General features: G+C 41.3%; 1 protein-coding gene across 1 annotated transcript in view; it reads right to left on the bottom strand.

The window, feature by feature from the left end:
• evlb (Enah/Vasp-like b) overlaps positions 1–23,626 on the bottom strand; it is a 45,574-nt gene that overhangs the window by 10,889 nt on the left and 11,059 nt on the right. Inside the window, exons 2-3 of the mRNA XM_046061010.1 lie at positions 4,182–4,350; positions 2,833–3,010 (exon numbers count right to left, since the gene is read on the bottom strand). Of these exons, the coding sequence (XP_045916966.1) occupies positions 2,833–3,010; positions 4,182–4,350 (347 nt within the window). The remainder of the gene's footprint in view (positions 1–2,832; positions 3,011–4,181; positions 4,351–23,626) is intronic.

The raw sequence follows: 23,626 nt of genomic DNA, 5'->3' as shown, positions 1-23,626 counted from the left end.
GCAGGCTGCACGGCCTAATGCCACTTACACACACAAATATTACAGCAAGCCGTTCCATGTGCATCTCTCGTTCAGAATGAGCCTTGAACATACAGAATCTCAAACGAGCTATGAGATTAAAGTTTCACTCGAATAAATGGATGTGTTGCGTTCACTGAAGAGTTGACATTTGACCTGGCAGCCAAGGGTCAAGCACTAAAGATGCAGTTTAGGATTATTCTCATTCTCAATGTAGATCTGACATTTTTGTCAACTACTTCTGCCAAGGTCAAGAATTCAGTTTCAAGTAAAATTTTTAAAATCACATGCACGAAACCTCATTAAAGTTCTCAGAAAAACTTCACCTGTTGAAGAGATTTGTGTGATATGACTGAAAGCTCCCATACAGCTACTAAATGGACTTTGTGGTGACATTTTTGTCAACTACAGTTTTTCCAAGGTAAAAAATCCTATTAAGAATCTCTTTCTTCAGTTAGTCAATTAATTATGTACTCTATTAAAGTTTTTTTCTAATTTAAGTATTTGCCTTAAAATAGGCGCCTTTATCTCTATATACTGAATACGGAATGATATGTATGTTATGAGCACCTTTTGGGTTTATTTACTTGATTAATGACACATTATTTCAGTACTGGAGTAGAATTAGACATGGGTCTTTTCCAAGCAGGTCATTTCACACTTACTGTACGACAGTAAGTGTCTTTTTGACTAAGCCAGTATGAAAATAGGTACAAGAATGATCACAAACAGTGTTATGTGGAAGGTTGTTGGTGGGTTATCTACCACAATCTGCAGTATTTACTCTGTACTCCAATGTGAGAACAATACTGAGGACAAAAGGTCAGGTTTTGACCTTCTTATCACTAGGGGGGGCAGGCACACCTATCCGTAGGATAGGTAGGGGAGAGGAAACAAAGGGAATGACACACACCAAAATACATGAGGGAATTGCCTCTTTTTCTGTGTTTCTATTAATATGTTTTCTACAGTGTGTGCGTGTGTGTGTGTGTGTGTGTGATAGCGTTGGTTCCCCTTTACACACAGATTGTATCTCCTTATGTAGCTGGAGTCACTGCTGTATCATAGCGAGCTGGTAGCATTAAGGCGTCAGGCTAATCTAATATCTGTCGAGTGTGTGCCTCCTTCTCTTGTGTATTTGTGCACTTGTGTTTGGCTGCTGTCACTCGAGCCTCTTTGTTCCCCCGTCCCGTGTTATTAGGCAGATGAAAAGATCTGCTCTCTAGCACGGGACCCAGGGGAGATCTTCTCAATGACTCATACTAATTAAGAGGCCGGAGGGGACTGCAGAGGGAGACACACTGCTGCTGCTGCTGCCTGAGTGATGACTGGCAAGCTGTGTACTCACTCTGCCTCTCAGTCTCTCATTCTGTCAGTCCCCAATTTATATTTGTCTTCCTTTCTTACAGACATATGTATACACACGCCCGTGCACACACAACAACAATTCTATGTATATTCACTTTAGCAAGAAGTCTTTAAATGGACCTTTTTTCCCATGGGACATATTTTCTCTTGTAGCAGGAAAAAACATTATTAATGTTATTAATTACAATCTTTTTAAATTACATGTCAAAATGTCTGAAGTGAAAAAAAGTCTATATGTAATTGGTTACAGTGCATCTTTGACAACTAGTGTCACACTTGAAAGGCTAACACAGTAAGTCAGCATTTGCATCCAGTTATAGCTGTAATCCAGTATCCAGCTATAATGTCTGGCACCGCTCTGACCCTCCTATTAGCTGTGTTGCATCTATCACTCTAGTTTCACGCTTTAACCCGAGCAGGGGTCTATACAGGAGCACATGTAATGTTGCTGTTGTTCTTAAATTGTGAAACTACTAGAAGGAAATTTCTATACATCCATTGCCACCAGTACTACTACAACTATTACTACTACTGATACTGTAGGACAGCTACTACTACTACTACTACTATGATGCTAAGCTTTCAGTCACTAGACATTTAATCAGGGCAAATATTTGACAGATGGGAAGCCTCGAACTAGAATGACATCACACAAAGCTTTGAGGTGCAACATGGTAAATGTAGTTCACAATTGTAGTTTTGTTTAGTTTCATTTTTAAATTTTCTCTGTATTTGTATTTACTGTCCCTCTCTTTCAAGTTACCATTGTGTTGTGAGTGTGTTGATATTGTCACAAATACAGATCATTGCAAACCTTCAACAATCAATAAATGATCTTGTCCAAGCTACATTGTTAACCTTAGTATGACTAGCTCTGCCACTGATCAGTTTGTCAGTTTCAGTGCATACACACCTACTGTATGTTGATCTACATGTAGAAGTTGCACAACTTCAGTGGCTGTGTCGCCTTCTTACTCTAATGTGAGTTTAAAAACTCTATTGTTTGGTAATGACCTTAACTGAAGCCCCATATGGAAGGGAGTTAGGATACTGTTAGTTCCATCAGGGGCTTCCTGCTGCACTCTACTGCATTATTGATATGGCTGGATTTATAAACAAGCTGCATCAAGAATCTAAGTGTGTGACTGTCATCTCTGACAAGTCTCTCTCTTTTTACTGTTATGATAAAGGTCAGTTTACCTGTCCCAAAAATGACAATCATTCAAGATGATGATAAGCATTTTATTTGCTCACATGAACTTTTCCCAAGTTGTGTTTGTAATGTTTGTTCAATCTGCTTTTTGAATTGGCAATATGTGAAGCTGAGGGGCAGGTGTGTAACAAGTGTGTGAGCTTTTCCTAAAATAAGGAAATTATCCATTATAGGCTACTTAAGCATTATTCCAAGTGTGCCATGATCGTGTGATAGACTGAGGGGAGACACACCTCCATCCTGTGCACTGAGAACGTTGAGGGCAAAGAGCATGGCGTTGGAGAAGGTGGTGGCCTCCTCCTTGCTGGCAAAGTTGAGGCCATAGACCTGCCTGGCATCCCGCCACTGGTGAAAGGTCGGTGTGGCTTGGTTGTACTTAAGGCCCTTCACTATGGAGTAGTTGATAACCACCTGTGAGAGCAGAGAAAGAGGAGAACAGATGAGAAAAGGAGCTGTAGTTTAAGAATTGCAAAAAGATTTTTCATTTTGGATGCCCATTCTTCTTTGTTTGCAGATGGCAGGCTGGGGAGAAAAATACAACATGATCGCTATTCTCATTACTCTGTTGTGTTCCTGGCAGAAAAAGACTTTTTAAATGTCACAGAATTGATGGCTGTGTGTTTGAAAGGATTTAGTGATTTGTGTTGTGTCACTGGTTCAACAAAATTGCATTGCAAGGAACTAACTATCCATCCATCCATCCATCCATCCATCGCCAACCGCTTATCCTGTGTACAGGTTCGCGGGGGGCTGAAGCCAATCCCAGCTGCCATCGAGCAAAAGGCGGGGTACACCCTGGACAGGTCGCCAATCCATCGCAGGGCCGCACATAAACAAACAACCACTCATGCTCACACCTAAGGACAATTTAGGGTCACCAATCAACCTAGGCCGCATGTCTTTGTATGGTGGGAGGAAGCCGGAGCACCCGGAGAGAACCCACGCAAACGCAGGGAACATGCGAACTCCACACAGAAAGGCCTGGGACGAGCGGGGTTTGAACCCACGACCTTCTTGCTGTGAGGTGACAATTGTGGAGTATATTTCATATTTAATGTTATGTTTTTCGGCTATCTTTGTCGATTCTGTTTCTGATTTACTGTTGCATGTGATCAACACAATATCATTGGAAGCAAGTGTGTTTTGTTTCTTATCACCAACACACACGCAAACACATAAACACACGTAAGAGAGCTGAGTACTAATGAGACATTGCCTTTGGAGAGACTGACAGAGAGGAAGAAGGTCTCAGCAGAGAAGGATTAGCGCTACTAAAGACCTTTAATGAAACACTAGGGTTCATGCACACGCACAAACCCAGACAGAGGCTTTGCCCAACATAAGATATAAGGCTATTAACTTTTTCCCCATTAAACTCTCCTTCAGTCACAACAACTATTTGGTCTTGCAAGTTACTTGAAAAGAAACCCCACAGTCACAATCCAAAATAGCCTGAATGTTCTGTATATTGCTGTCCTACCACAGCTCGATGAAATCTCTCCCTCTAGTGACTAAATGGCTGAAATTAACTCCATATCTACATTTATATCCCAGCAGCATGAAGTCATCTTCTGTCCGTTACCTGCTGGTCCTGCAGTTTGACGCCCACCACTCTGAAGGTGTTGTTGGCAGTGTTGTGGTAGATGTTGATGCGGCTGAATCCCTGCTGTCCAGGCTTGATGGGCACCCACTTCTTACTGGTGTCATCGTAGACCATGACGGAGGCCCGTGCCTGGCAGATACTCTGCTCACTGGGAGTGAGAGAGAAGGACAGAGAAGAGGGAGAGAGAAACAACTGATATAAGGAGAAATCCAGTAGTAATCCTCAGATGCTTTTTGATATAATTAATTTATAAACATTCACATTCTTCCACGAGTTACTGACTTCTCGATACGCACATTTCCCATCAACCTGCGACATCTATCTCAAAGTCAGTTTGCAATTTCTTCGAAATACAAACAAATACTACCACATTTAGCTGTGTGGTATACAGCTGTGTATTATACATGAAAGTAGAGGAAGCATCAGTGACTTGTGGCTGCACTTATAGAGTTACTGTTTGTAGAGAAAGTCTAGTTCTGGTGAAAGTCTGGTTCTGGTGCTAACAATGCACTTTTCCCTGATATTCAAAATGTTTTAGATGCACCTATATAATTATGGCATTCCTTCTACGACACATCCTGTGTATGTTGATTTTTTTATGTCAGTGCAAAATGATGTTTAATGTTTCGGACAGCTGCATTTTGTAATGTCACTTTGATACAGAAGGGTATGCACAGCCTATATTTAGTCAGTAACATTTAAACCATTGGTTCCCAATTGAAGGGTTGGACTTGGGACCTCCCAAGGGGTCGCAAATCAAAAAGACAGGGAACCACTAGTTTAGACGAGTCTTGATCAAACAAGCAAAAATTAAATCAGTGCGAGTCAAAACATTGCCTGTTCAGTCTAATATAGTTCAGAAACTACAGTATAGTCCAGTGTGCAGATCTGGCCAGATATGTACATGAAATGCAAAGTAGCCAGTCAACAAAACAGTTCAAGAAATATAAGACTGATCACTAATACCATTTTTAAATGCACTTTTAGGGTCAGATTTTCCTTTAACAGTAGTGACTGCTGCGTATTTGTCTGAGAATGTAAGTGAGATCATTACGGTGAACAAGGCAACTACTCATTCTAATCGTGTGTTACACTAATGTTATAAACCAAATGTAATCAAGCACTTGTCCAGCATCTGTTGATGTTCTTAATGTGAGGCAATTGTAATTTGTGTGTGTGTGTGTGTGTGTGTGTGTGTGTATGTGTGTATGTGTGTTTGGCCTGCAGTGTTGAGTCTGCCTGCTCTCCCTTTTGACTGCGTTTATCACAGCCCACTGAGGCTCTCTCCACTTTCCCTCACTATAACACACACACACACACACACACACACACACACACACACACACACAGTACACAGTACTGCCCCATTACAAAAGCTGTGTTTCATGACCTTTTCCACATGTCTTACAGACAAAAGGCACCTGCTGAATCGCTGGGGAGAGAAGGGGAAAAGAGAAGATCACGGTGGAAGCATGTGGGGAATGAGGAGGAAAAACACAACGAAGGAACAGAGAAACAATTTTGACTTGCAAATTAGATTAACAAGAAGAGTCTCATCTGTGTCTTTGCCTCTGTGCCAAGCTAAAATTAGTGGATCAACCCCTGAGGCTGAGTGAAAGAGCTGCGTCAGAGAAGAGAAAAAAGAGAACAAGGGAAAAGTCTAGGCTTGCTGTGTGTGGATACGACATAAAGTACAGTGAGAGACAGTAGTGCATCATGCATCGGGATAAGGATGATATTTAAGGGATATTATAAAAGTTCGACGTGAGAAGATTGATACCACTCTCACATCTGTACACTAAGTCCAGGAGCTGGGGGCGGGAAAGCCAATAAGCCAATATCCCAATATATCAAAACCATTCTTTGTAGAGAGGGAGAGATTTTGATGCAGTGATATTTTGAATTTTGTAATCCCTCTGCGGGAATATTTACTCCATTCTGGATAGAAATTACTTTTCTACAATTATTTAATAGCATCCCTCACTGAAACATACAGGATAAGGAATTCTCATTGCAAGGTACTGTGCCTGACTTGTGCACACATAGGATCGAATAGCAACGTATTTATCCTTTCTGAAGACAAGCATTCATGAAGAGAAAGCACCAGGCTAATACTAGCATAAAGATAATGATAATAGCTTTCCTTTTCTTTCACTTCAAAGCGCACTTAAAGGAGAGCAGCAGGAAGCAGCTGAAACTTGCAGGACCAGAAGCCATAGAAATAACACAAAAAAACACATGAAAAAGCTCCATATAACACACTGCTGCATGCATTTTAAGCTGGAGGTATAAATAACCTTCTCTCAGGTTCAGTCTTACTCTCTGCACATTAGCGGTTTTGATGTGCACACACTTGAAACCAGCCTGAGCACCAGCAGGGCAACGATGTGTTTAATTTATTTTCTTTAACTTGTCGACTCTGTTAATTTTTAAAAAGGAGTTCTTGGCAACTAGCTGAAAATGGCATCGAGGGCCCAGAAGCATGAATAAATGAGGCTCTTGTGCTAAAAGAGACTCGAGCAAGAAAAACGGAGGAGACGGGGAGAAGGAGACGGAGTGGTGGAAGGAAAAGAGAAAGAGAGAGATAGGAGCTGTGAAGGAGCCGAGGCAACAGGAAAACAAGTTTTCCTGACTGACAGTTATGGGACGCGCACAAAACACACACTCACGCGTGCATATGCACACAAATACAGAAATGTAGTGTAGATCGCTCCCACGTCTCACCCGTTGAAAAATTAACAATTCCTCGCGGGACATGAATAAATCAGATGCTTCTGAATTTACCTTATTGCACACACACACACACACACATATATATACACACACTTAAATGCCATCCTCCTTGGTCTCTTCACGACCAGTCTGCACTACAGTAAATTCAACCTGACAGGGACAGAAAGAGAAATCTCAGAGAGCTGCTCAGGAATCATCTTCCACTGAGTCACTTCAACAGAAAAGGTCCAATCACAGAGCAGGATGATTGGTGCAGGGGGATCATGAGAGTGTAAAAGGTGCTCACTCACTATTAAAGCCCTGTCTTTTATTTTTAAATTTTGCATGATGATGCAACATTTCGGCTAGGCTCTTATAAAACAAATCTTACATTAATTCCAGCTGAATTGCATCCCTCAGTGACTTTACCATTACCTTGATAGTGCATGCCGTTTCAGGTCTGCAATTGCTGACTGTGATGGTTTTGAAGAAGAAGATTTTCAGTCTCAAACTACTGAACTCAAACAACACATGCAGTATAAAGTCAGTCCAAACCGTTAAATGAGGATCCCTCGATGCATTTTACAGTTCGATTTGTAGCTTTAATGACTTTACCACAAAATGATGCTATAATTATTCATATGTTTTGCTGTGATTTCTCAGCATCAAACCTGTTAAGTTAATGGGTCAGCGTGTCTGTCTGAGGTCAGATTAATGAGGGGCTATAATAATAAACTCATGCATTATTCATCTTCTGCTGCATGTTTGCAGGGTTGAAAAGAATAATTATTGCCCTTTTTCAGTTTCATCTCCCTCTTCCAAACCTATGCACACATACTCATGCACAAACTGTCCACACACAGCAGCCCCATTAAGTTGTTCTCCTTTGTGTCCCAGGTCATCGCAGGGTTAATGGGATGCCTGTTTCACTGAAACTTAAACTCCTTGCACCATTGTTTGCTTTTCTCATTTCTCCTCCCTCACACCCCAAATTAAAAATTAAATGTTCCCATTTCCCTTCGGTCTACAGTACGCAGGTCAGATGCAAGTATTTCAAATATTTTGCATTTCCTTCATCACTGATCATGTGAACAGTCTGCCCACACCTGGACCAGTCACGCCGTTGGTTCACTCTAACCGGCAGCATCAAATTGTCACAGTGCTTCGTTCCGCTCTCTGATCCCTGATGAACAGCACAACCACGAGCTGTCAGAAGACAGGGATAAACTCACAGAGGAAACCCAGGTAGAAAAAAACACACAGAGGAGGGAGAATTGTGGTTGAAAATATACACATAAGAAAACCCTGAAGCATGAAACATAATTAGCACTTTGATCGTCTCTTCTGCTGATGAATTGCCAAAGAGGGAGGTGGAATTTAAATTTAGCAGAATAACTGCTTGATAATGTCATTTTTGAAAACAGAGTATAGGGGGAAATTTCCACATTATGTATTCCTGTTGTGTGTATTTGTTTTCCATCTGGGATGTATTTAGAATTTAATTTAAACTGAGTGTGAATGTTTTACTTTCTGAGCGGTTTTTATTCATTTTTTGGTGTTTTTCTATGAATCAGCACCAGCCAGAGTGCGAGTCAGTTAGTGACGAACTTAATATCAGTAGCTGTGAGTCAGTTATGAGCCCTCTGTAACATTATGTAAAGTGTATTACTGTCACTCCATTCCCTCATGATCATTTGTGCTACTCTGTGTGTGTGTGTGTGTGTGTGTGTATAGCTGTGTCAGTCCTGGTCTATTACACTAATCTGTGCTGTTAGAGGGCCTTGTATACGTCTCGGTCTCCGTCCACACAGCAGGCAGGCTGCAGCGCTTACACCACCCTGCAGACATCACAACATCAAAGCTATTGTGCTGCTCCACTTTCTGGGGCCTCCGTGCTCAAGGCAGCGGTGCGCTAACAACAAAAAAGGATCTGCCCAAAATAGAAACGCAGACACACACATCGCTGCATGCAAATTTGTATATACACTCACAGTACAGATTCATATTGCACTACAAAGGTAATCAAAGCGTAGGTGGTGACTAAAAGTCAAGCCAAGGCCCAAAACAATTTAGTTTAAAGTAAATTAAAAAAGTAAATTCTGTTTCTCCAGATGTGTTTTAAATCTTATTAAATCAGTCTCTGCAGCAAGTAAACTATGGCGTACAAAGTTTAAGGTGTTGTGCATTTCAGTTGGATCTTCATGCACAGCAAAGGCAACACACGCGGTGTCTGCAAAGCACATCTGTTGACACCACAGAAACCTGCAGTGTGTGTTTTACAGTCAATGCAAGTGGAAATGTGTCTTTGGTTGGATAGTGTTATGGTAAGAATAGACAAATTAAAAGACAAAAAACCTACATGAGACCTATCAGACATAAAGACAATGAAAAAAGTTTGTTTTAACAAAAGGACATCTTAAAACACATTGTTAATTGCCCTCAGATTTCTATAGCACCACCAATTACAGCTGTGAGTAATTTAAGAAAGAATGTGAAAGATGTTTAAAACTGATGTGGCTGCATCAAGATAAAATTTCATAAAATGATCAAGTCACACACACTCTTCTCACAAAAGATTGCCGACAACAAACCAATCTTTATAACTGACAAACTGAGCACCATGAAACTAAGGGCTAAAGAGACTAGACAAAAATAGTAGCTGGTATTCTTATTGGTGATGCTGTTTTGGGCAATAAACATTTGGGTGTTTTTTTTGTTTTAAGCTCAAACATTAATTACAGACAGACATTTATTGTCTCATGTTTTAACAGTGTTGACAGAGAATTCTCAAATATGAAAGCTGAAATGCTCCTTAACAGAATATAGACAACTCTAGCAGGCAAAGAATTGTTTTGTGCTAATGTTGTAACCTCATGATTCATGGTGTTTTATGATGTTTAGGAATGAGTTAAGGACCAAACAAAGGTTGTTAAGGATTTACAAATATTTTAACCTCCTGATGTCTGAGTTTCTGCTCATTATGATTATAGAGACAATATATTTGTTATTTAAACCTGAACACAATAAAGCAAACAAACTGCCTGACAATATTGTCCCTGAATGGAAACCTGCCAGCGGGCAGCAGTGGCTGTCATTAGGAGATAAAAATGCCCTAACCTGATTTGATGGATTAGCTTATCCAGTGATGCTGCTGAAGCTGGAACAAGAGGTTAATACATAGTAAACCTCCTGATGATGCACCACCAATAAGAGAGACACATAAACAGTGAAAACAATGTTAAAATCAAAGCTACACAGAGCTGTAGCATACTTACCCTGCTGCCAGAAATGACAGGGTATCAGGAAACATAGTAACTCTACAAAGCTATCTGACAGCTAAATATGAATAGATATAACTATAAACATAATTATATCATATTAAAAGCAAGCATGCATTGTAACAATAGTAAAAACTGAGAGAGAGGGGGATACCAGGCTATAAGGTTGAAATGTAGTGGAGAAAAAAGTACTTTTAAGTATATAAATGCACTTCAACACAACTCTTCACACTTGATGCATGACACTAAATCACTAAAAATGGTACTTATGCATACTGTAACTCACTGTGCTCAGTCATCAGTGATGATGACCATCAAATATAACTGTCATTGCAGGTTAAACAGTGAGCAAAAAAAAAAAGGTGCTCTTATTCAGAAATAAAATATGTGTGTTGGATTTAGGTCCAAGGTGTCGAAACAGGCACACACACATACATCGTTTGCAAACCAAATATTGGATTTTCCTTTGAGATTTGTTGCTTCTCATTTGCAAAAACAACAGTCCCCTTTAATACAATTACACACTGTAGCGGCGACCTTGAGACTAGACAAGCTGCTCCATTATTTCCAGACTATAAGATTGAACTCCCACATTCCTAGCTAATACCACTCTCTGCTGTTCTGGTGGCTCAGCAGACTATGAGTTTGAGTTTATTCACATCTTCCCCATCACATGCTTGTACATTATCTCATCACAGGTGACTATCAAGACAGAAAATCAATTTAGGATGTAACAGTTCAGCAGTGTTTTGAAAAATCTTTATATTTTTCCATTACTGTTGCTGATTCACTATCTTTTATCACTGGATACCTAAAGATTTGTGGCTCAGTAATGAAAGAGGAGGAAAGCTGATCATAAAAAGTATCTCTGTGTCCCGCAGCCAGCTGCTTAGAGAGAACAGCCAAATCCTAAGAGTTAGCTGGCAGAACAATCATTGCCAGAAATTGTTTGTCTTTTTGTCTAACTCCTTTACAAAATGTTCTCTGTTTCCCTAGACAGAAGGAAAATGATGGAGAATCATCTGCCTGCAAACTGGCCAAAAAAGGTTGCATAATGAAACTTCTTGTATGTGCATGTAAGTATGTGTATGTGTGTATTTCTGCACATGTGAGCATCATCTGCATGAAACATCAAAGCTGCATAAAACAGAAAGAAGAACAGCTGACAGCTTAAACATTTATAAGCGTGCCAGGGCAGAGCTACATTAGCAATGAGACTGAGTCTGAGCTAAACCTCAGCTTTCATAGAAAATGGGATAAATTGTGTTAAACCGGCACTGCAGTCCAACCACAGGTGCCAGTTGGCATAATGAGGAGCCACTTTGGTTAAATGACATTATTTTCTGGTCCCATCTGAGTGTCTAAACAAACATTCATCTACTGTCAACCGTTATTTCAGGGAAGATGCACGACCACTGGCTGAGTTTGTCCCAGTTGCTGCTACAGCTTCTGTGAAACTAGAGCTTACTGTGTTGAGTGTCAGCCATGGTTGCTCTGCAAATATTTTCAGGCGGCTTGCTCTCCTGTAACTTTGTAAAATGATCAGAAAGTTTGGAAATCCAAATGTATACTCTGTTCACAAAAAGTTCTGCCGCAAGGCAGGCAGCAACACTGAAAGCAAGGTTTTAAAGGAACAAGCTATAGCTTAAAGCGGTGGTTCTCAAACATTTTCTGTCACGCCGCCCTTTAAAAGCTGAAAAAAGTATTCAAAAGTTTTTCTGTTTTATAACCACAACTATACACTAACCTTAACAAATTTAGTACAGGCATTCCCAAAATCTGCTTAAATGTATAACTTAAAGTGAGTAACTTAGAGTTTAGTTTAGTTTTAGTTTAGAAATTAAGTTAAAGTACAAAGTGCGGGTAGGTATAGACACAGGAACAAGTCACAAAAGCTACATAGAACAAATATAATACAGCAATAACAACACAGAGCATCAGCCATCCGAACAAATATCCTGACTGCATACTACATATATTGCACTTCAGCAATAAGGCTACCACAACTTGTGTTATTGCCATGGTGAAGTATAAAGTACTTTGTGCTTTTACACAAATTACCGCTGACTGACTGTTAGCTAGCTCAGAGGGCTTTTCCCCTCTTAAATTACTCTTTAATGACAGTATGTACATTCCCAAAAACAAATGACCACAAAAGTAAAAGGTAATGTTACAGTACAGAGAAAATAGAAGTAGCTATTTGACAAGCACTACCCTGTCACAGCTGCATAGCATTTTAGTGGTTAGCATACCAACTATACATTCACCAACTAGCCGTGTGAATATAGCCCCAAATTCACCAAGCTACAAGAATCAAATATTTGGTGAAGATGGGCAAAATATCTTTGAACTAATCACACTTTGCAGGAATTTCACCATAGTGGAATGTCCGAATCATTACAGTCATCTTGGTTTGACCTTAACTAGCGTGGAGTAGGAATGCATCATCAAGGAATTTACGTTGTGCAGGACACAACTGCCATTGGAATCTCGAAAATGCCAGTAAAATAAATAAATAAAAAGGCTACATGCCAACAATAATTACAAGTTTTAATTCTATCAAACTGGCTCTACTCACATTGAGTCTAATATTCATACATAAATGCAACAATACTACATCTCCTGTGGGCCACTGAAGGTGATTTGTGGCTACTGGAGCACAGATTTTCTTGCATTGTGTTTGAAGAATATACCTAGTTCTGATTTAGAAAAAATATAATCTCTGTAACAGTAGAAAATATCTCTGATTGTTCCTTTGTTTATGTGATGACATATTAAAACCTTAGTGGTACAAATTCAGTGTAAAAATCATGCCCTCTGAACACACTAAAATACTAAAGACAGCTACATTATACAGCCCATCTGTCTCCAACAGTGGGCCATCTGTAAGTGAAATCATAGTTTAACTCTTTATATTTTCCAAAGGGAAAGAATGCTCCCATTTATTCCTATAAGGGGGAGCAAATGAACAAGGATGGCATTACTGTGTGTGTGTGTGTGTGTGTGTGTGTGTGTGTGTGTGTGTGTGTGTGTGTGTGTGTGTGTGCAAATGCTTCTGTCCCGTGGTATGAATCACAACATGTTTATGTGTGGAAGCATATTTATGCATATATTTGTGAAAAATGGTGTAGAAGAAAGTAAACTGTCAGGCTGGTTTGCAGGCCAGTTACATAAGCATTGCATTGCTTGCTTGCCTAAATTAGGTTTTGGTGGTGAAGGGGGGAGGTGGAAAAAAGTGAAGCAGGAAGAGTAAAAAAAGACAGAAGAGAGAAAAATGGGCCTGCGCAGAGAGCAGACTTAAACAGCCTGTCAGCTCTAATACAAACAGTTATAAAACAAACCAATGTACTCACCTTGCAAAGGAAATGTCTAAAAATAACTGACCTTGGCTGAATTAGGTTTTATATGTGTGGAAATCATAATCACTCACTAGGTGCTTGTGTAAATGTTATGGTTAAGGATAGACAGTCTTCTGACCTGACAGAGAAGATGGTCATCAGTCTTCTACTGACTATTAAGTAAGGGAAAGCTGCTGTGACTCAGTAATAGTTATTATTGTTGGATATGATGCTGCATACTAGTACCAAAATAGAACAGCAGCTTTTAAACTTCATCTGGACCCAGAGTTTAAAATCATCTCTCTTTCTGGCCCAATTTATGCTGGCTATTGTGCAAACCAATCTATCAAACTTTTGATTTTGGTTTAGACTGACAGAGTGACAGGAAAATTTATTTTAAACATTGTATAGCCAGCAAAAAGCAATTTAATGGACCATGCCAGAGTTTTTGCATGTTTAAGGCCATGTATTACATTATAATTGCATTTATGTATTTATTTTGCATTCATGTCCACCACACTGGTCCTGGTGAAATAACTCAATAACTATTGGATGGCTTGCCATTATATTTGTTACACACATTCATGGTTTCCCCAGGACAAAGCCTAATGACTTGGAATTGGAAATGGAAGTGCCCTGATTTTGCCTCTAATGCCACAATAAGGGTGACTGAGGTTAACATTTGTGATTCTGAGTGCACGATAACATCAGCAGTAAATATTTCCTTTAGTTATTCAAGGTACCCAGAGGATACTTAACCCCTGACTTTTCTTTTAGCAACACAAGCAGGTCAAGGTTTTCACTTCAGTGAACTAGCTTGACATCTACAAGATGGATTAACACAAAATCACCATGGGGGTGCGTGAGGTTGTACTTTGAGTTTAATACTAATTAGGAAATGGTAACATGCTATGTAAGGGTGTCAAACTGATCCTGATCCAAAGCCGCTAGCATGGCTGTAAACTTGTTTAAATATTTGAAAGGGGTTGTTGTAACCTTACAGGCAGAGACTGGTTTTGGTCATGTCATGTCATGTGGGGAAAACTCGCATGGACTAGAAACTAGTTGGAATTATGACTTCATGGTTGATTTAAACACCAGTTAGACGCGCTGACATTTCAGAAGAAGTTTTAATGCTAATTCACATAATAATTTTAATGTTGTCTGTTTTTCTTTTTTTTTCCTTTTCAAAACCAAAGCTTGCATTCATCCGTCTATAAAGGTTAATGCATAAGAATATTAGTTTAAAAAACATACTTTTACTGCACTCTTTCACATACCAATTTCATACCAGCAAAAACATTTCACTATCAGGCTTCAAGACTTTGCAAACATTTGGTGTTGTTATGTGTGTACAGTATTAGAACAGTAATTGTTTTGTTTATTTTTTATGCCATACATGTGATGTGAGGTGTGTTACGTGAGCTATTCAAAAGTGTGCTAAGGAATCCTTGTGTCTGAGTGTGTGTGTGTGTGTTTTTTCCTGCACTTCAGTATGTTCAGCTTGTGTGTATTTGAATGCACGCCTGAGCCTGGAGACCCTGCAGAGAAGACACGCACACACAAACACACACACTCCTAGATTCTACTGCCGACTGCTGAGACTACGTAAGAGCACGCTAATCTGTTGGCATGACAACTGGAGTGGAATATTCACTTGGCCTAGAAAATATGGCTGTGAAGAAAAGATGAATGAGCAGTGAGATATGAATAAAAAACAGCAACATAAGCCTACAGACAGTCTGCTTTTAATTACGGGCCCCACTGTCTTTGCAGCAGTACTACACAATGTCCTGTCTCATCCTCTGATCATCAAATGACTCACGTGGCTGCAACTGTGTATTAGCACGGGTGTATGCATCCATATGAGAGTGTGGGAGTCAGCTATGAAATATTGTATTTAGTTTTAACCCCTGTCCCATCATCTTGAAAGCAGACACCACACACTCCACAGACCGTAAACCATATAACTATTTTAGGTGTCTACTGTACATGTTGCCTTGCTTTGGGGGTTCTCTTTTCTCTTTTCAAACAGCTAATACAACATTAAACGTCTCTGACAGTCCACTGAGGTCAGCTGGGACGGCCAAAAGGAATAAAGCTGCCCTGGTGCCATAAAACAGGTCTGAATTGATGGTTTAACTCAACCTGAGAGCCTGTGAAGAGCAGTGCAAGGATGAGGTTTCATTTACTGCTGCTGCGCATGATCGCATAAAGCATTTAAGAGTTTCCTCAGCTCTGAGTGCTAATGCTGAGAATCTTGTTGGGGAGGGCAGAATCAGGAGGTTTAATGTGAGATCAGGTGCTCTCAACTTTTATGTTTGGCCAATAACCACATGTATTACTGAGGGTGATGGGCAAGAAAATCTTGCTTTAAGATTAACATAGACTTTAAGTGGTGCGTTAGTGGTTTGAAGGAGGATGTTTTCATTTATGACTGTGGTTTTAAGCCACATGTACAAAATTTAAAAACTCGTAACGGCGCGTTGTCACGTCAGCAAAATGGCTGGTTCACAAGGTCTAACAGAGAGTTGGCAAGCTTACTTTGGATGGATTTAACTCTTAACTGTTGCCCTTACATCGTCTTGTTCCCTGCTGACTTATCCTCCCATCACTGAGAGAAGACGCCAGGCAGAACAATTGAAATTAAAGAGAGGGCAGTCTGTGTCTGACCCCACATGGCTTATATCACAGAGACAGAAGTGAGTGGAAAATAACTGAGAGACTCGGTGGCGGAGGATTTGGACGTTGGATGGTCCTTTATGTCTCTGCAAAGATGGCCAAATCCTCTGACATAACAGAAGCATCGGCAGAGACAGCACATGGTCGATAGATCCCTGAGTTGCCTGCAGTCCTAAACAAACAAGTTAATCTGCTGTGAAGTCGACACACAGTTGAGATTTGATAAAGTGCATGTAGATGAGATTTGAGTCCCACAGGTTCATGGAGATCATCTAAAAGGAATAATTTTACATTTAGGGAAAAACACTTATTCGTTTTCTTGCTGAAAACGAATAAAATCAACACCACTCTCATATTTGTATGAAGCTACAGTTAGCAGCCGGTTAGCTTAGCTTAGCATTTGACACGGGAAGTCGGAAATTTCAAAGGGAGCGACCCCTTAAGTCAGATTTCCGACTTGGAAAGTCGGGAAAACCACACTACCCCGACTTCGTGATCCACGATGGCTGCTCTGAGTATCAACAGTTAGTGAAAGCTGTAGTTTATACTGTTGCACTTCTGTGTACTTGTGGCTCATTGTCGTACACAAAGTGCTGTCCAACTCCTGTCTGTGGACGTGTTGCTGTGTTGCTTTATCAACTGGCATAACAATAGCTAACCTGGCTAGTTGTAAACAATGGCTGGCCAAGCAAGGTTTTCCGACTTGTAATTGGAACGCCGTCAACTCGGGTGTGACGTCATTCCCAGCTCCGACCTGAAACACACCAAAAGACAGGAAACGGGGAAACAGCTAGCCTGGATTTCGCCTTTTGGACAGAGACAGGCTAGCGGTCTCCCCAGCATGACTTTACCCTTAGTTACGCCAACTGGCTCCTGGCTCCAGTTTCATACTCCACAGACAAATATGAGAGTGATATCAATGTTATCATCTAACTCTCTGCAAGAAACCGACTTCCAATGATTCCTGTGTATTTCTCAAAATGTCAAACTATTCCTTTAAGGACTTTCATTTGTTTTAGGTGTGGCATCAAAGGCTTCAAAGCCAGCAAGGAGCCAGACATTCCTGTCTTTGTTGTTTGTGGGAATCTTGATCTGGGCTTAATGAGCATTTGCTGGAATGTTTAATACAGAGTTATATGCCTCAGGCCGTTATTGTCTACCACCAATTGAAGCCACGCACTCCTTTAAACATATTAGAGGAATAAAACTTCCACTGGTGAGTGTGTGCACACACCTAGGGAGGTCAGTCATTCTCCCAATTAACCCAGGCATTGACTGACGAATCAAATAGTTGGACAGAGGCGCTTAGACCCCATGCTGAAAGGAAGAGAGACAAGAGAATAAATCAAGGAGGCAGAGATACACAGTAGATAGGGAGCACAGCAAAGAGCGGGGGTGGCTTTAAAAAATGCATGCTTCTGCATTTGGCAGAGGGGAAATTTTTTCCCAGACAAGAGGAGACCGTAGTTGCGAGCCTAGCTGGAGCATTAACACTCAGATTGTCTAAAAGAAACACTTCCTTATCCCTGGAAGAAAAAAGAAGAGGAAGAAGAGAGTAAGGGGAAGGGGAAAAGGAAGCCGTGGAGATGCCCAGAGGCTGTCCTCTCGCTGCCCCGTGATGCGATTTGATTGCTATTACTTACTAGGCATCCTCGTGCACAAACACACCCATATGCACAAACACATACACAGACATGTTTACATTTTACAGTTGAGCGTTTGCTGAAGGCCATTAGGTTAAGTGCTCTCCAATGCGAAATAAAGTAGGACCAGATAGTTTGCATAACCCACACTGACATGCGTCAGTAATTTGTCGACCCATCCTGTTTGGAAACACTCACACTGTCATAGCGGACATGTGGTTTTATTTGTGCCACAAATCAGTCAGTGGATTCAATGACCCAGAATATTTCACAAATTTCCAACAGTGCTTTCTGATGTTTGACATGCATGTGCGGTGGACTCCGTCTCTAATCTGTCAGGCCACAGTGCACTGAGGGAGCAATACAGACATTTGGTCTCCTCTGGGAATCCTGAAAAACATAGAGCCCTTCCATCATCCCAAGGCGTAATCCTCAAGCAACAAGGTACATTACAGCCGCTCTTGGATTTAAGTCAAAGGCTTTCAATGTGAATAAGAAGTGAGTGAGCTGATTGGGTGAAACATCTAGTGCAATTGAAATCCTATTTTTGATGAGATTGGGAGTCAGAAAGAACAAGCAACTATCTTCTTAGCACCTTTTCCATCTTTTGGAAGTAATGCTAAAAGAATCTTATCTCCCAGTTGTTTAACACAGGATATGTTGAGTTAAGTTAATGTACAGTGACCTGTAACTTTTTTAAATGTTTAATTGCGAATCGTACACCCTTTAAGAAATCACCCCTCTGGCTGACACAGTAAAATCACACAGTAGTAAAAATCTGTAGGCCATTTGATGATAATGCCTTTCAAATTAACATTTTCTGATCTGAATCCACTATCACCAGTCAAGAAACAAACTTGGTTAAGGAATGATCATGGTCATGGTTAAATGAAACCAACACTGACTGTCAAGGTATCGCCTCTGCCATAATTCACATGGCCACAAGAAATCCTTGTCAGGTATGTAATGCAACATAGGTCCTTTTAAATATTTGAACATACGACGGATGCTGCTGCTGACAACAGAAGCAAACAGCTTTAGCTTTGGCAAAAATTATTATTATTATTATTATTATTATAGAATAAATATAATTTTCTTGGATCTTCAGAAAAAATAAAACACAGACACAATGGCAAACAACACGTTACCAAGAAGGATGGGTTTCTGCTTGGAGAGAAGCAGAAGGTCTCTCTCTCTCTCTCTCTCTCTCTCTCTCTCTCTCTCTCTGTATGTGTTTATGCCTGTGCATTTCTGTGCATTCATGTACTGTATGTGTCTGTGTGTGGATTGGCTTGCGCTGGTTGTCATGGTTATCTGGCTATACTGGGGCTACATCTACGCTGGTCACCAGGCCCAGGCTGGCGTTAATGTCCGAGCATCCCTCACAAAGGTTTTTCCAAGGCGTGTGCTACACCAATACCCCACCATCCATTTCTTTTTTTTCTACAATCACTCATTTCTCCTCTAATTTCACCCCTTTCTGTCTGACTGTTTCCCTCTCACATTTACAATCCACTCTCTTCCTTTTGCTTAGCTTAGCTTTTCTCACCATCCCCCATCTCTCTCCTGGTCTCTTATTTTCTCTCCCTCTCATTTCCCTCCTCTCCCTCTCTCTTCTCCTCTCTGTATCTCTTGATTTCTCATTTTTCTATCTCCAATCTCTCTCCTTCTTCTTCTTCCTTCTCACACAACTCTAATGAGCTCACCTTGCTATTAGTATGGTAATTGACGCAGCTTTATATCTGTGTCCAATTCCCGTTCACAGTGTGCTGAACCAACTTCAACAGCGGGGGAAAATATGACAAGTGATTAATCTGCACAGAAATAGATACAGCAGTCTTTTTATGTGTATTCAAGTCAATACAATCTCTCACTGCTTTATTAAGTGAGTATTCATTGCATAATTTCTAATTTGTGAAACATGAATATTTATTACATAGAGCCTGGATTAGAGGAAACACATCACACCTTAAAACTCTTAAATTTCTGCAAAAGCACGCATGGTTTGTGTGTGTGTTGGTCTGCCTCCCTTGCGTTTCCTTCTGTCAGCGAAGAAAAGGGCGTGAGGAACAGCCGGAAATGTGTGAGACAGTGGGTTTTTTCATTAATGTTGCAGTCTACACAGACACATCAAACGCTGATATTTGCTGACATTTCCTGATGTCTGCTGATATAGACATTTCACAGAAGGTCACTGGGGTGAGATGGCAGTAGATCGAACCTGTTTAATTGTTTGTTAGGCTTAAAACACTTTACAAATAATCATAATCTGGCCATAAAGTGAAATTAATACCTGGGTTAAAAACAGCAGGTATACCATGTAGCACCTTAGAGGTTAAAATTGGATAACTAAATGAAGTTGGTGCAGATATGTATATGGATACCCTGACTTCAATTCCCTCTCTTCCACCTGGTGATGCCACCCAACTGTGGGACTCCAATGGATGCCCTTGGACCCCTGTGGAGCCACCAGGGAGCTCGGCCAGGCCGTGATAGTGACACGCTGTAGGCCCCATAAAGCTGCTACACAACCTGGAACACCGGCCAAGCTAAAAGCTGCTTAGTGGGGCAAAACTCTGGCTCAGTCCCTTAAAGCTGCACTAATCAGAGCTGTTAGAGGAGGAATCAATCATATCACACACAAGATTACAGTGACATCTCAAAGCATAAATGTATGTATGGATGAATGTATGGATGGATACAGGGACAGATGGCTAAAAATAAGCAAAAATAATTTTGAATGTGTGCTTCACTGGACTGAAAAGACGATTTATTTTCTTATGTGGATGTCACACAGCATCAGGTCTGACTTATTGCACGCCCGAATGCAACAGCTCCATCCGGCACAATTACATCTCAACAAAGACAAAGAGCAGGAAAGCTGTTGCATATCTGAGCATGCGTCTTGGAGCGCTCTGCAACCATGACGACAGGCGTCGGCTATGGATGCAACAAGCCACCTTGACAGCCTTGATTGGAGAGGAAGAGCAGCAGAAAAAGAAACGGCGAGGCGTAAACTGAGAGAACAAAAGAGCCACAGAGGCAGACAACAAGACAAGCATACACTGGTCACAGGGCTCTGGATGGCAAATATAACACAACTGCTGCACTGTCACCCCCTCTGTCCAAACTTGGCAAGCTCCTCCATAGGCCATCAATGCTCTCTGCTTCTTCCAGGAGCACTTTTATGCACAGCTAGCTTATACATTAGCATGCAGCCCCATCCCCCTGCAGGAGCAACCAGACACTCACAGCAGCACTCACAGCACAGAAACGCTTCACATGCAGCAGAAGCGGTAGGGGATCTGTTAGAAAAGAGAATCATAATGCTCTAACTACATTTTGGGTTGATCTAAAAGGCACCTGAGAATGGCAAAAGCAAATGGAGACATCAGACCTGGGTGTCTTCACCATTCAGGAGTCAGTGATGGATCTCTCATCTACTGGTGGATAGCACCTTTTCCAACCTTAAATGCCTACCTGACTTTGAACTCAGTGAGCTGTGGCTGTGCCCCCGGCTCAGCACAGTAGATCTGTGGGAAGTAAAAGCGGTGCGACTGAAGGTTGATGTCCATGGTGTCCACACGCAGCAGACCCACAGGTCAGCCCTGTTTCACGGCAACAAAACGGAGAAAACGTCTGTATTTGTTGTTTGAGTTGCTTTCTCCTTTGTCCGTCCTGATTTTCGCCACTGACACTTTCGCTAAAGGTCGGAGTTCAACGCCAGCATCCCAAGTCTTCTTCTTCTTCGAACGTTAGCAGGGCTACAGAGCGCTACCGCCAAGAAGTCATCCCTTTCTCCTTCATCTCCACCATGCACAGAACATTCAGTCACCTCTGCGGCCCGACACCTTACAGGCACACTAACCTATTTCCCCACTAGCAGCCACTGTACACTCAGCAGCTGTAAGCACAAGAACAAAGATGACTCCAGTGAAAGATGCTGCCTCCTAAAGACACAGGAGAAACAAAAATAGTCCTGGTTTGTGGTTATCAGTTTATCCTTTTGGTGGTAGAGAAGCAAATTTAGGGGGAAAATGAAGGAGAATTTTGAACTGTGGGGGAAAGAGAGGCTAAAAATATGAGAGCAGCCCTCAGCCACATACAGAGGAGACTGAATGGGAGATGAGAGTCCTTTGGTTTTTACGCTTCAGAGACAGGGGAGGGGGAGAAAGAGAGAGATGGAGATAGAGAGAGATTCCCGGTGCTGTGAGGCGTTGCCCTCGCACTGCCTCTCCTCTCTGTGTCTCATTGGATTACCTCCTCCCTCTCCACCCCACGTCCGCCCTCTTCCCTCCTATCCTCCCCTCCCAGCTGTGACAAGAGCGATGGGCCGCCAGCCCCGGAGGCTGCTGGTCCAGCCCCTCCTTCTCCTCCTTTCCACTCTCTCTTCTTCCTCCTCTCACCCCCCTCCTCCCACCTCCCCCCAACTCCACTCTCCTCTCCCGTCTTCCGGATTGGCCGAGGCGGGGATGCGTAAGCCCACACGGAGAGAGGGAAGAGAGGCGAGGAGGAGGAGCGACAGATTTTAATTCATCTGATGGCTCCCATCTTTTCTCGCATATGATTTGAGGTGGCATGCTTGGGTGGAGCTCTGGATGCAACACAATCATACACACTCACACACACACAGCACAGGCATATTCACACACTGGTGCGACAGCATTCACTGGATGTTCATTAACAGAAACAGAAAAAGCAAAACATCCCTCTGTCGGAACTTGATAACATGTTTGGCTGTTAATGTAAAACCCACATTTAGAACCATGTTATATATATCTGAAGATGCATTTACATATGCAAAAGCTGCAAAACTGAATTAAATTAAAATCAGTGGAAGGGTCAGTGTCGACAGCAATAAAACAAACAATAAGCAAACATATTTGAGCGTGTAATGCCAACATTTGCCCCGTTAATATTTCCTCTCTCTGTCTATCTACATGCATGTAGATTATAAGTTATGTACATTAAGTGGTGTGTGGCCTTTACACTAATCTCCTGGGTAGGTTCCACATCACAACGGCCTGCCAGGAACCAAAAAATCCCTTCCATTTTACTGTACATCCTCTGACATCCCAGGAAAATATCCCATCCGTGTTCTCTTTCTAGTACAACTCACTGCGCTCACATCACCCACATCTGTCCTGCTGTGTTTTGCCAGCAGGCAATTTCATAGATTAAACAGACTATAGAACTGTTGGATGACATGGTTAGCTCTGTAATCATTGTGGACAGCAGTGGACATTGCAATTTGACAGCAATTTTGTACTGTTAAACTGCCTGCCGACAATGGAGTTTGGCCACAATGAAATGTCATCCTTGTCCTTTTTATATCCGTGTGATATTAGTTCACATATTTTCCTGGGAAAAAATTATTAACTTCAAGTTGGATGCAAATGTCTGCTTGCAATGAGTTGCATCATGGAGCCTTCGCACAGAAATGAGGAATGATTACAGCTCCATAGAAATTTAAGCACAGATTGAAAGGGGTGTACCAGCAACACATATTTAAAAAAAGAATGGTCAAAATCAAAGACATACTGACTTTTAGTCCCTAGTAGTGGAGTTCACCTTTAAATATATAAACAGAACAAAACATTTTTATAAAAAATCTGTTTTCAGGATTTTTGTACGATTAAGAGCCAGCTGAAATTCTCTACAGTCTCAATAGCAACTTGCAGCCACGTCACTGCATACATCTCTTAAAAACAGCTGTCAAATGCCTGCAAAATCTACTGCAAAAAAAGATCTCTATCTAATGCTGGGATAAG

Source organism: Micropterus dolomieu, linkage group LG10, assembly GCF_021292245.1.
Source record: "Micropterus dolomieu isolate WLL.071019.BEF.003 ecotype Adirondacks linkage group LG10, ASM2129224v1, whole genome shotgun sequence".
Taxonomy (NCBI): domain Eukaryota; kingdom Metazoa; phylum Chordata; class Actinopteri; order Centrarchiformes; family Centrarchidae; genus Micropterus; species Micropterus dolomieu.
Note: the sequence above shows the minus strand (reverse complement) of the source record. Positions and strands in the feature narration are given on the sequence as shown.